Source organism: Cinclus cinclus, chromosome 1, assembly GCF_963662255.1.
Source record: "Cinclus cinclus chromosome 1, bCinCin1.1, whole genome shotgun sequence".
NCBI classification, from domain to species: Eukaryota; Metazoa; Chordata; class Aves; order Passeriformes; family Cinclidae; genus Cinclus; species Cinclus cinclus.
In genome coordinates, this window is record NC_085046.1 from 120,241,559 (window position 1) to 120,256,337 (window position 14,779).

Consider the following 14,779-nt stretch of genomic DNA (forward strand, 5'->3'; position numbering starts at 1 on the left):
ACTTTCACTTCTGATGGCTTCTCTCACAAGACATGCATGTATGTGTATATTAGGAGACCATTTGTATAAAGAAAAGCCTCACCTACTGTATTTCAGAAGTAGGAGGGAATATCAAAATTTTAGAAAAGCGTTTCATGTTAAAAAAGCAAAGTACTTAAAATTAGAAAATTAGCATTGAAACAAAAAAAGGCCAGTATTGCTAGTTAAACATGTTCTCTTACAGCTCACTTGTTAAATAATAGCTAGCAAAAGAAGCTTAAATAAAGCCCATCTGTTTTATCTATAGGTACATGTAAGCCTAGAGCCTTCCTTGAATCCCATTTTCCTACTTGTCTTGGCTCACTGTATCTTATTTCTTTTTTTATCTGGGAGACCTTGTTATAATGACATGCGAAATACACTATTAGTATCAAAAAACTAAACATGCATTGTGCTGAAATTACAAAGTACTACTGTGTCACTCTATTAATGAGGTATTTGGAGTGAACAGGACTTGAAATCTTCAACTGGAATTTAAAGTGCAATAAAGGGCATAATATTGTGGATAACAGCTGCTATCAGACATGTCAGTGAGGTAATCCTTGCACAGATCCTAACAAAGTGCAGCAAGAGTGGAAACGTGCCATGGATAGCACTCCATGACAGTGCAGCAGGGTCTGGGCAGCACACACTCACCAGGAGACATCCAACACTCCAAGCAGACTCCAAGGACTGGTTAAGTTGTACAACACATCTCCGACTGCCAGAGCAACTCAGGATGGGAAGCATTAAAGCATGTGGCATGCTGGCTAGTTAAACTGGATTTACAGCCCCTCTGGACTGTCAAAACAGTGCTAAGCAAGTGAGGAGTTACACTTCTGCTTACACCTCCCTCTGTTCCCTTCTCCTCCTCTGCCATAGACTTAATTTTGCATGGGAGATTTCCTCCCCAAATACACCCCATGGCCCTGCAGTTGCACATGCCCTTATTTTTTTATTGTTTTCCTCCAAGTACCTACTTAGTTCATCATGAAAGATATTTGCTGCAATTGATATTTTATATTAAGAAATACTTAGCAGTATTCAGACTGCAAAAACACATGCAAAAGCAGATTTTTTATCTTTAGAAAAATTAATCAGGGAATATTTTTTACAGCTTGGGCCTTCAAAAATTTGCTCTTATTTGGCCAAGATCACATGTACTTAGTTTTCACCAATTAGGCTAGAAATTACTGGTCTGATCATCTACAGATGATCAGACAGACTAAAAAACTATGTGTAGAAAATTGTTTCTGAACATCCTAGTTCTTAGCACTTGCACTTGAGCTCAGTCCTTTTCCAGCCTTTTCACTCATGAAAAAGTGCAACATATAAAATCTTATATCTAAACCTACATGTTTTGGGGATCTAAAATGCCTGGAATAGTCTGGTGTTGTACAAGTGCTTTTAGAAAAAATCAAGTATGCCAAGAATGGGAACATTACAGAAGAGACTGGACATACCATGCAAAAGATCCAGGGAGACAAAGAAATTCTCACTACAACCTAGACCTGATGAAAATAGTGAAGCAAAACATTTTGCCTGGGATTGGGAGATTAAGTTTTTGTTCTATTCTAAATTTGACTGTTTTCAGATTTGTACCTGCCTGCTCTGCAGTTTCCTAATCTAAACCAATTTTTTTTTTATCTTCTTCCTGCCTTAGACTTTTGGTGCAGCTTCAGTAAGGAGCAACATGCTGAGATTTTCTCACCTACAGCTCTCTGGAAAGGACAATCTTCTGGAAAATGGGACATGGGAGGAATGGTTTGAACAAACTCATTGACTAAGTGTAAACAAACCTGTTGGATGAAGCAGGAACAGTGTTCTTGCTGGGGACCCAACATGGACAGTAAGTGCTACTCAATTCTTGAAACAGCACATGGGTCCCACTTCTTAGGAGGGAGCTGCCAGATCTGGATTCCAGACAGAAGCAGCAAACCCATAGAGGTATATGAAGTCCTACCCTCTCTCTCCCGAGCCCTGCTTATGCTGAGGTTTGGATGATTTATCCCTTTGTACACCGTGCTTGGGCTTGGTAGTCCAAATTCCCTTGTGAAGCACGTAACACTCACCATCAACATTCTGAATGTCACTCAGGGTGGACAGACACCTTAGAACAACGCTGTAACTTGTATCTCTCAAGTACCTGAAGGGCCTGCATTTAGTGACATCTGCTGAGCAAGAGAGGCACCAGGACTGCCCTCAACAAATTTCTTAGAAATATTAGCATATGCTTTAAAGAAAGAAAAACTCAAAGCTTCTATTTAGAAATTACCACTGACAAAGAATCTGGCACACTGCTGGTTAAGTGTTCCAGTGTCTAATTATGTTCCATTAAAACTGTTTGCTTAAAGCCCAACATTTATCTGGATTCAATTTCAAGACATTTCATCCTATTATAGCTTTGTTAGATCAAAGAATTTTCTATTATCAAACAACTTTTCTTCATGGAGGCAATTATAGGTAGATACTCATTTTGTAACCATGTCTGCCTTTAAAGTAAGGTCTGTGAGTATTACGAGGCATGTGCTTGATTTCTGGCACAAGAACTAGATACTGCATTTGGCACTAGTGTAAGCACTACTGGAACAAAAGTACTATTGCCTCCCCCATACCATTTGATATTCTCTTTCTAACCCATCCAAGAATTGCATTTGGCCAAGTGGGGGCTTATGTTCAGCTGACTATCCATCATGCCTCCGAACTTTCTCTTGAAACACTGATCCTTGGGATGGACTCCCATTCCATTTCCAGATGTATGACTTTACACTTGGTGATAGTGAAACAGGCTGTATGAGCTGGACACCAGCAAAGAAAGGCGCATCAATTAACTGTAAAGTGTATAAACCTTAGCCTGCCTGAAAAATTTGTGAGTTGCTAGCATTTCAGTCTCCTGTTGCTTCTCCAATAGCTATTAGGTAAAGCTTCTGGCTTCAGTTCTGAGGAACTAACAGGAAGACGTTGGTCATTCTGAAAGGGGAGAGGAGTTCACAGGACTTTTATTTCAGAATGTGTCAGCAGCTGGCAGTTATGGACAGTGAACAAGTAACATGTTTCCAAGAACCTGAGCTTCATCATAGAACGTTGACAAAGGATCTGAATTATTTTTTGTTTAGCGATTGTCTTAGTCTGCTGTATTTTTAACTTGAATTGACTCATAAATGCTCCAAAATGCATGCAATTTCTAGTGCAAATTCTGACCTTAACTCTCAGATTGTGAGGTGTTTCCGTAAACATCTAGTATGGGACATATCTGAAAAGCAACACCAAAAATCCTGAAAGTTATCCTATAAAAGGTGATCAATTACACCATATTACTGCCTCAAACACAGCTACACTTTAATATTAGTTTCCACACTATGTAGTAACGTTTTGCAGCTGTTATCTGAAAGAGCATTTCAGAGGCAGGCAAGAAATATGAGTTGCTTAAGTATCATGAAAACCAAATTAACTTTCGCCTCACTAATGCTTTAGTCCATGTACTCCTTCAAACAAAATCTGTGACCTATAGGGCACTCTTACCAGACAAGCAAGGTCCTATAGAACTGATTAATTTAATAAGCTAATATTTAATGCTCTATACCTATCACACAATGCTCATGGTCCATTTGTATGGCTTTATTATGTTCAAAAAATTCTTTTCTGTTAAGATACTAGAAAACGTGTGTGAGTCAGAGGAAAGTAAGTGAAAATGCTGTAGTGGAAGTAGTTGACAAACCACCAACTGAAACAAATAAACAGGGATACCAAGTTCAAGATTTATTCTTGAGTACATCCCTGTCTCAACATGCAAAATTCATCGCTCATTGGTGCAATTCTAAACTGAACTAAGACTGCACTGTGACAAAATTAATTCCATTAATTATGAAAAGTGATTACTGTTATTTTCACCATAAAATTTTTCCCTTCATCCAGCAACTTTACAAAAACGCTTTTCTTCCTTGTAAAACAGCTTATCACTCACTTTATGAAGATGTCTAATGAAATACTTTCATGGTTTCCAACTCATTCACTCATTAAACCTGTTTTAAGTCCATGAGTAGCTGTAAGTAAATTTTTGATTTAGTGCAGTTAGTTTAAAGGGACTAAGGTGCTGGTAATTTTGTATTTAGACACAAGCAGCTGTGTTAGTACATTTTGGAGCTTGGCTCACAATAGAGGAATTATTAGTTAGGTTTTAGAACTCTTATTGTTCAAGTAGCTGGAAACACTGACCCAGGCACTGACACTCAGCTTCTTTGGCAGCATCCAAATGCATTCACAAACAAGAACACCTAACTATTTTAGTTAAACTGCCATCATAAATTTCCGTGTCATTTAAAAACTAGCTTCTAAGAAACTTCAATAAACTAGCATTGTTAGGTTTTATTTAAACTGAAGTGCAGAAATAAGCTGTTGCAGAAATTGGCACAAAAATCAGTTAACAGTGAATTTTCTAGAGACCCTTCACTGATGTTTTCAATACAGCTTGCCAGTACCTGACCTGAAAAAACATTTCAGTCAAGAGCAAACACTTGTTGATCTGTTGCACCAAATGGCTCAGCAAGCTAAGACTCTTCCAGTAAAATGCTTGCAAGATGAGAAATCAGTTTGAATGCAGTTACATGCTTTACTAGTCCCTGGCTTTCTAATCTGTTCTCTGCTACATCTACACATTTATCAGCAACTGTTCATATCCGCATGAATCCTGTGTTCTTCTACTTCGTACTATCTGCAGTCTAAAGCTGTAAACAAATTATGCAATTAAAGTGATTACCTTGAATGTGGAACAAAATTTACTATTTTGTTAAGTATTTAATGCTTCCTTGATAAAAAAATACCTGAAGATGTTCAAAGCTGCAATTATCCAGTTCAGAGGTCCCCAGCACTGGAAGGACATCAACCGATTAGAGAAAGTCCAGAGGAGGGTCATTAGGAAGATTAGGGGAATGGAGCACCTCTCACACTAGGAAAGGCTAAACGAATCAGCCTGGACAAGACTTTAGGGTGACCTAGTTGTGGCCTTCCAGTACCTGAAGGGAGCCTACATTAGAAATGGAGATGGACTTCTTTACCAGGGGATGTAGGGACAGGACAAGGGGCAATGGCTTCAAATAGATTTCATTAGATTTTAGGATGAAATTCTTTACTGTGAGGGTGGTGAGGCACTGGAACAGGCTGCCCAGAGAAGCTGCAGATGCTCCATTCCTAAAGTGCTGAAGGCCATGTTGGAGCTCTGAAAAGCCTGTTTTAGTGAAAGGTGTTCACAGCAGGAGCATTGAAACTAGATTTTTAAGATCCCTTCCAACTCAGGCCACTCTATGATTCCCTGATCTCAAGATGTTAAGAACAGATTACACTTGCTGCTTTACATTAAAAAAATATTTTCACACAGCTTTCTGGTGCAGATAACTACAGATAACCAGGAACCCTGCCCACTCAAAAGCACACAGCTCAGTTCATCACTTATTGTTGCAACTCAAAACCTCATCTGTTACCTGCACAAATCCTCCCAAATTTTCTTCCTCCTAATGAAGGTTAAGCAGTATCTGCAGTAATACTGCTAATCCAAACTATGGCTCTTTGAAACACATAACTCCAAACTGAACCTGGCTAAGGCCACCACTTCAGAAGAGGATCACAAGAAGAGACCAATCGAGACAACAGACTGTTTTGTGCAAGATTGTTTTATTAACAGACCAGACTTTGAAATATTGCAGCTGGGCATCTTTACCTGCAAGGCAAAAAAGAAAAAAGGTATCATTAGGCATACGTAGATCTGAAACAACTCTGGCCACATGAAAAAGTAATGCATTTTTACAGTTGGTAATTTTGGCTAAAACACTGATTTCGCTGGATTTAAGACTGCAGTAGTCTCACACAAAGTAACTAACTTCTACATTAACATCTCTTCACTGAAAACAGGTATTTTAAGTACCAGACCTAGCAGGATAAACATTGCTACCTTGAACCATTGATACTTATACTTGATATTTAAAGACATTCCAAGACACTGTGCATATTCTAACTTATACTGCACTCTCATTTGTGGTACATTTCAGAAACTGTTTACATACAAAAATGAAAGCAAAAAAGCCAACTTGGGTAAAATTTGCTTGAAAAATTGATGGAATTCAGTATGTTGCCTGACTGTCAACATTTGCTTTCAATTACTATGCTCTTTCCTCCCAGTCTATACAAAGAAACTAGTACTGGAAGTCTTTATTTTCTTCATTCACTTGAGATTATCACTTAAGAAATAAGTGACATATAGAATAAGGAATAAAGACAAATAGCAGGAAGCAATCTACTTATAGGAAAGAAGAATACTCTTCTTCAGATACACAGCCCTTCATAATGACATTACCTAGAGTACTGCCAGTACGTCACCTGAACCTACTATTCCAGTTTGCCCACGGCCTCAGTAAAAACTACAGTATTTCTTCTATTTTCTACATGTAGGCTACTCAAATTTTAAACATGCCCTCCATTCACAACTGCAGGAAAAGAAAGTTGAAGACCGAAGAACAAACAGTTATCTTAGATTTAGTTTGCAGGAAAAGCATAACTGCTTATAAGCATAAACTAAGAAACTGCAAGGTCACTCCCCAAATGAAAAGATGAAGCTCTAATGTATGCCACTTATATGGGATGCTGAGCAACAAATCCAGTGAAAACCATGAGCAACCAGATGAATGAATACCCCTTGTTTCTCTGCCAATATACCAACCCGCACAGGCATTTACAAGAACTGCAACAGTTAACTAGAAGCTTCCCATATATTGGAAGGCTCCTGAAAACAACACCACCAGTATACATCTGATGCTTAGCAGGGAAGATGGAGGAGAAAGGATCTACGCTAACAGAAAAGTTGCAGGGCTTCCATTAAAAATCATACCATGCACAAAAATCACACAGGAGCATAGGGTCCTCCTCAGCCTTTGTTATGCACTAACTTCAAAGACACATCTGCCAGTACTGAACTTCCAAGTTTCTGCTACCAGCATTCAAGAATAGTAGTGGGAGTAACTTAACATCACCCCAGGCACCAAACATTACAGCAATTCTGTTTCTCAGAGTTACTAACATCTTCCCATAGTTGAACTAAAAAGCTTTGCAAGAACACTGTCCCCAGTAAGGAACTATTTTCCTAAAGTTGGAATTTCCTCATGTCATGTAAAAAAAAAAACTTTAAAACTGCTGACTTTACAGATGGGAGATAACAGCATAACATGCAAGGAGCTTGAACTGAGGAAATCAGCAGCCTACAAAAAAAGCTTCAAGAATTAACGCTGCCAATCAAACTATCTCCTAGACTCCTTTAGCTCCTTGGACAGAAAGCAGACCCCAGTGAGTTCAATTTGCCATGCCTTGGCTGTAAGAATATTTTAAAGGACTTGATAAAAAAAAACCTAAAACAGCAAAACAAAACATAAAAGCTCCTTCTCTTCAGGAAGTTTAATTTCTGGATTTCAGAATCATCCAAATGCAACTGCACCCGTTTTAAAACTGTAAAGTCACAACACTATCCATTTTTTATGAACTAATCCTCCGAAGCTAGAAATTTTTAAGTAAACTTATGAAGTGTATTTGATCTAAAAGAAAAAACCAGAACCCTACAAAAAACAACCAAACAACAAAAACTCCACACCAACTCAAAAAAACCACTTTGACTCTGGAGGAATTAAGTTTGCGGAAAATTGGATCTTTGTTTGATATCCTTTCTAAACACCTTAAGACAGTGAAGTTTTCTTAAATTTCAGCACACCTGTCAAACTGAAAAGATATTTGACTGAAACTAAGATATGGGCAACACTGAAGGTAGTTTAGTGTCTAAAAAGCAAAGCAAAGTACAAGAACTCTAAGCGCTGGTTATGAATGGCAGAGACTTCTCACCAAAGCAGAAACACGAGAGTAACAACAACAGTAAGATATTGTTTGCAGTCGGTCCTACCTTTAGGACTCAGCAGTCACTGTTAAATCACTTTAAGTGTTAATAAACCTTCTCATTTCTAAAGGATAGACTACTCAAATGGGCAAATCAGTCTTTCAGAATTACCAACTTAGTCACTATACATGAAAGCTTTAAATTAATCATTCTGAAGCTTAAACAAACTGAAAATTTAGACCAGGCTTTTCTAGAAAACACAGTACTTGCAATCACAAGACTTCAATCTTATTAACAGGTCATTAATGAAGCTTGAAAGTTTTAGCCAAGATCTCAAGGCTTCCAAACATAAAACCAAGTAAGGCTTTAAAATAAGTTATTGGTAATGTTTGTACTTCCCTAACATATCAGCGACACTGACAATTTAACTTCCCAAATGTTTAAGTTTTACTAAGACTTCTAAAATAAAAACAGAACCCTGTATTGTTCAAGCCGCTTTATAGTGTAGGTACCACCCAAGAATAAGTGAGCATCTATTAAACTTGAATGCCTGACATGTAATGACAGCAGCCTGCAGAGCTGAACAGTTGATTGCCTTGGGCCGTATCTCACCATTAGTTCATTCTCCTTATGAGTCTGTTGATCTGGTCTTCTCTGTTCCCAGCATCCCCACCTTCCACAAAGTGGATCGTTTTCTTCTTCATTCCACCCCGAGGAGAGGATAACTTGAAGGGCCAAAGGAAGTTGTTCACAACCTTGAAGTTCTTGCCAACGGTGTAAATTTCATGGATCACATCTTCCATGCAGATGATGCCAAGCTTTCCTAAAATTCAGACATAGTTTTCACAAAGACTTCAGAGGCACTGGTCAATAACAAACTAAAAATTATCACATTGTTACTGTCATGCCTACTTATTTTGATAAACTTCAGAAAGTCAGAAACCACTCACTTTGTCATGAAACTGAATGACTGAGATTTCCAATTAAAATGTATTAGCTGCAGCCAAGACAAAATTTAGATGACACCATTTGGCAAGAGGCATCACTTTCAACTGTTGAACAGTTGCTGCCAGCAGTGAGGAACAACAAAAAACAACCCACACTTAGGAAAACAGACTGCTCTTTGGAGAAAAGTTAGATTTAATACACCTAAACCACTGCAATGTGTAACTCAAGGAAACTCACTAGCCATTAAGTTAGGCTGCTGAATAATGCTACAGCATGTTTCCTTAATGCCTTTCCACAGTCTTCAGGGACATATTACAAGTTAACTCACCGAAAACACAGTGCTAAAAAGAGATTACAACAGAATACATGTCTCTTCAGGATGTTTATCCACTGCACAGGAAAAGAAACACCATGGCACAGCCTAATCTGAAGCAAAATGCAAATCAAATTCCAAAAAAAGGGAGAGACTTGAATGGTTGCTTTCACTCATTCTGGCATGCAAGAGAAGGGAGCTACCCAGAGCAGCCCATATCCCAACTGCTCACCATGCTTTGCTTTTACTGAATACACTGATCACTACCTAGCTCTTTTAACAAGTTAAAAAAGTCTCTTTACCAGATCACAAAAGTCAAAAACAAAATATCTAATACTAAAGTCTGAAAGTTCAAAGCTCTGATGACTCTTTCATGCTACAGCATTTTTTCATTACTCAAAGACCTACTGACCCCATAAAGGTCAAGGAGGTTACACTGAACATTACAAATTTAAAAAGCTAAAATTTGATTCTTTACACCTCTTTTCAATACTTTATGATGGAAGTTACTTCCAGCCTGCTTTGTACTAAACAATTAAGACAGAAGTAGAGAAAATAACTAAACACCAGTGTACTCCAGTGACACTTAAGGACAGTTGCCCAGCTCAGCACTGATCACCCCGAGGCAAGCAGCTGGCTTCCTGTTTTGCTCAGCAGAATTTACCAAGGCGTTTCTGGATCAGGCGGTTGTCGGTCAGAGCAATGCGCTGCTTGTTGATCTTGCCATAACCTCGCTTGTAGATCAGCTCATGCACAGACTTCAGGTTGGGGTAACTGGAACAGTCACGTTCAAAAAAAACCATTTTAAGTCTTTCAAGACACATTTCAGGTTAATGTTAACATCCCCAATTTGGATTTCCATACCAAACAACTGAAGGTCATTTCAGCATGTCCCACACGTAAACACAAAAGCAAAAGAGAAGCAAATCTCACACCAAGTTCCCAAGAACACCATTATGAGAGTGCAATCATATCTAGCAGCCATTACCTTTAAAGCACTGCCCTAACCATGTTTTCAATTCAAAGACAGGAAAGCACACAGAAGATAAAAAACCCCTCCAAGTCTAGCATAGCAAAATGCAAAACCCACTCAACACTTGCACCCTGATTAGGTACAAGTGGGCCTTTCACTCACCCCCAGGCAATGTAGGGTTCAACAATCCGCAGCATGTTGATAGAGGCTTTGTTGAGTTTTACAAAGGTGCCATTAAAAATCTGCCTCAGGCGAAGAAGCTGCAGAACCTTTCGAACCTTTGGGCTGACACCGTTGGTACTGAAGAAGAAAGCAAAACAGCCTGAATGCTCAACATCCCAGAAACACCAGGTATCAGGTTCAAAAAACAACCCCAAAACACAGTGAAAACACACGTCATGAATTACACAAAGCAAGCTTAATAAATTAAATTTACTATTGCTATATATTTCAATATGATGTTAAAACAGCTATTTCCATGAAAAGAACTGAAGTATTACACTGCAACAATTTAGAATGATCCTTGAGCTGTTCTGAACATGATTCTTCCAGTCACACCTTTTTTTTTAGTTTTCTGAAACACTTTACTGGAGTTGAACAAAACAAACACTTGAAGAACAGCTCAGCAGAACGTTTGGGAATAGGGGGCATGTAATTTTATCAAGTTAAAGGTGAGAAACAGTAACTGCCTGCATGTATTTTCAGCCTTGTCTTCTTAAAAATCAGAAATTCCTTAAGACAGTAGGCAGCAAAATGATTCACCCCTTAATTAAATACACCTCAAGGGTACGTGCAATATCGACCAACAACTTCTCAAGCCACTGGTAGAAGGCTTTATCTTATTAAAAGTATTTAAGCCCTCAGAGAAGCAACAGGAAAGCCAACTTCAGTACTTTTGAACATAAAACTGCTTATACCTGTATCCAACCTTACCCTCTTATCCTGATCACAAATGCCAGTTTGGGCTCAGCTGGGACATAGTAATTGCCAGCTTTGCGGGCCATCCTGGCCATACGGATCTCCTGCCTGTACATGTGCCTGTACTCCTTGTGGTAAGCCTGGGCTCTTGCATAGATGAGCTTCCTTTGTGCCTTGCGGTACTGCAATAAATCGGAAATTGCTTAAAGTTAGAAAATGCTTTTTCATATGTGAAAATCACCTTCAAGTAACATGCCTAACTCTAGAAATTCCCCTAAGTAACACAGATCCATATCACACAGCTCAGAACAACCCTCAGTGAGGCTCCAGAGAACTTGGCAGGCTGTTGCACAGCAACCAGTGTTACCATTCCTGACTCCTCATCAGCACTGTGGTGATAAAGAATAATGGGTACAAACTGAAAGATGGAAAACTTAGTTTAGATATACGGAAGAAATTCTTTATTGTGAGGGCAGTGAGACACTGGAACGGGTTGCCTCAGCTAGCTGTGGAAGGGCCAGCCCTAACTGTGTTCAAAGCCAAGTTGGACTGGTTCTTTGACCATGGCACAGGGGTTGGAGCTAGATGATTTTTAAGGCCCCTTCCAACCACCTACAGTTCTAGGATACTCTGATCACACATCAAGCTCACCCTCACAAAGGCCCTGTACAAGACTAATATCAAAATTACAGACAACTGCACATTTCACCCTTAACTCTGCCCAGAACTTTGTTATCAGCCACTAAAAGCATATTTTAGTCCAAAACATTATGAACATATCAGCATACTGTGAACTTCTGTATTGCATCACATCAGTAGTAGCAGCAGCAATTACTCCAGCAAATAAGCAATCTGAGTCAAGGGATTAGAGAATATTCACCTTTTTTATAGCCAAAATCTTCTTCTGGCGTTTGGCTTTCATGACCGCATAGGCCTGCCGCTTCTTCAGCAGGCTCTCGGGCACAGAGGGCACCTTCTTTACGCTAAATGAAAACAGAAATAAAAGCTTTTAGCTGATAGAAAGAAACTCAGTAACATTACAGAGGACAAATATCAAAACTCTTAAACACAACATGTGTGCAAGCCTCGCTACCTTAAGCCACTTCATCTTCCTCATTCTCACCCTTCCCAGGCCTGGAACAGCATCCAGGACAGTTCCCTGGGACTGAACTTGGCGATTTTCTGCTTCAAAATCTGCACCATTCACATTCTGTACCAGACAAGAAACCCTGACAGACCAACCAAAGCTGTACACAATCATAACTACAAAGACTTGTCCTGCTTTGCTACAACTGGTAATAAAACAAAGTCATTACAAGATAACTACTCTTTGATCAATGAACATTTCAACTGGTGCTTGAAAAGGAAAAGCTTATTTAGCAGTACTATGAAATCTATTTTACAGGATTCTGAACTTGCTCAGATTACCACAGAGTAGGTAATGTTGGAAGGGACCAGTGGGTCATCTGGTCTAACCTCCCTGCTCAAGCAGGATCATCCCAGAGCACATGGTACAGGATTGCACCCGGATGGTTTTGGACACTCCCAGTGAGGGAGACTCCATAACCTCTCTGGGCAACCTGCTCCAGTGCGTGGTCACCCGTACGGTAAAAAGCTCCTCCTCAACTTCAGGCAGAACTTCCTGAACATCACTCTCTGCCCCTCTCCATCTTGTCCTGGAGATCTTAAACTCTTAGACGCGACAAAACATGCTAGAACAACGTTTATAGAGCCACAATCACTCTGACGAGCGCCTACAACCATTCGCAACACAGCCCCAACACAACCCCGCCCGCCCGCCCGCCCAGTCTGGAGGAACTTGCCGCCCCGGCCCCACATTTCCGACGGCGCTCCGGGCCCGCTCTCCCTCCCCACCCTGCCAAGGCCTGGCGCCCACAGCCGCCGCCTGCGGAAGGGACGGGCCGGTGGCGGCTCCATCTCCGCCGCGCCGGTCGCTCCCCTCCCACCGCTCCCAGCCCCGGCAGAGGCGCAGCTGCCCCGGGGGCGGTGTGGATAGGGCTCGTGCTGCGCGGCGGCCGCGGATGGCGGCGGATATCAGCGGGCGGGACGGGACTCACTCCTTGTCCGCCATGGTCAGCGCCGGAAGAGAGGGGCCCGCGCATGCGCGGCGCGCTCTTAGCTCATTCGCCCGCGCAGCCGAGGCCCTGGGCGCCAGCAGGACCCCGGGTTCGGACGGCCTCTGCTGTGCCTGACCGCTGTGCGGGTGCCGGGGTGTCCGACGCGTGCCTGAGGTAAAAGCGTCCGGGAAATGCTTCCGCCCAGCAGGACTGGGGCCAGCTGTGTCTTGGGACCGGCCGTGTCCCGAGCACTGGCGGTGTCCCGAGCACTGGCTGTGCCCCGGTCACTGGCCGTGTCCCGGGCGCTGGCTGTGTCCCAGAACCGGCCGTGTCCCGAGCCGTGCGGGAGCCGCTCCTCCACCAGAGCCGGCCTTCCCTGCAGGAGGCTGAGAACGAGCTCTGCGGTCGGGGAGCTTCCAGGCGTCCTGTACGAGGCAGGATTTCCCCAATTTCAGCCTTAAACCCCATCCTTCATGCCTATGGGACGCCACCTCCCGCCCGCGCTCAGTACCGCGGCGGGGATGGAGACTGAGGAGGGAATGCTGCCCGCACGATCGTTCACCTGGAGGCACGGGCAAATGGAAACCACGGGCTCCGTTTCTGCCGGGATGCGTTTTCATTAGGCTGAGCATCTTTTCGGTTCGCCATACGGAATCAATAACGGCACTGTGGAGAAGGGAGGGCGGCTCGGGAAGCAACGCTGCCCAGCACAGCAGCTTCGAAGGCTGCTTAAAGCTGCGGCTCGTAAATTTCATCATCCCGTGCGCGCCTACCCGTGCTCCTAAAATCACCCAGGGAGACACCGCCACATACACGTACGGGAAGAAGAGAAATTAGCAGAACTTTGAGCAGCAAAGGACTGTCCGGTGTAAAAAATCGTGTACACAGCAGGACTGAGGATAAGGAATGCCGAGCTCTGTTCATTGACTTTATTTGTTGCTAATTAGCAGCACGCAGAGGTGTCGCGCAGCTCTAACGCCTGAGAACGTTATTGAGAGTGCTTTGGATCCTAGTTAGAGGTGTATTGATGTTCATTTTTTTACTACAGTGTTATTTTATGCTAACACAGACGTTTGTATCACTTGATCTCATTAGCAGTATTATGGGGGGGGGGGGGGAATTAAAATCAGCACGCAAAAACACCTGCAATATCTACTGAAGAAAGAGGTCGTCTGCACTTTCTTCCGAAACTTTTGAACTCGAATTTCTTTTCAATCCAAGAGGCAACGTTCACCAAGTTCCAACAACTTTTCCGAAAACTGGAGGCTACACTGGGGGAAAAGGGCAGCGTCGTGCACTTACGGCACACAGCTGCTGGCGAGCAGAGGCAGTGGAATGAGTCCTGCACACCCATGGGTAGGAAATCGCAAGGGCACGTTCTGGTCCTCATCCTCTGGAACTGGCAAATGCCCAGCAGCGGGATGCTCCGGCGCCGGGTGGCCGCAGGGTGCCCAGCTACAGGGAGCGGCCGCTGTTATCACACCGAAGAAAATGCTTTCCGTGTGCTGGCACCTGTGAACTACTATTTCAGTCAGCGGCAGGTGAGATATCTGTGAGTGACTTCTGTACCTGGCTGACAGACCAAGAAGCCATGGGGGTTTTCTTTAGCGGTTTCTCAAAGCTCAGCAGAGGATCCCGAGTCACGCGGGCATCGTTCATCCTGT

At 42.1% G+C, this 14,779-nt stretch overlaps 1 protein-coding gene across 1 annotated transcript; it reads right to left on the reverse strand.

Annotated features, from left to right (window-relative positions):
* Positions 1 to 5,666: 5,666 nt before the first annotated feature.
* RPL7 (ribosomal protein L7) lies at positions 5,667 to 13,147 on the reverse strand. Its single transcript, XM_062489584.1, has 7 exons — positions 13,116 to 13,147; positions 11,918 to 12,020; positions 11,053 to 11,219; positions 10,282 to 10,419; positions 9,811 to 9,920; positions 8,498 to 8,708; positions 5,667 to 5,731 (listed from the first exon to the last, which is right to left on the reverse strand). Exons 1-6 carry the CDS (start codon positions 13,127 to 13,129, stop codon positions 8,500 to 8,502), a joined length of 741 nt encoding a protein of 246 aa, XP_062345568.1. The 5' UTR covers positions 13,130 to 13,147; the 3' UTR covers positions 5,667 to 5,731; positions 8,498 to 8,499.
* Between the last annotated feature and the right edge of the window lie 1,632 nt (positions 13,148 to 14,779).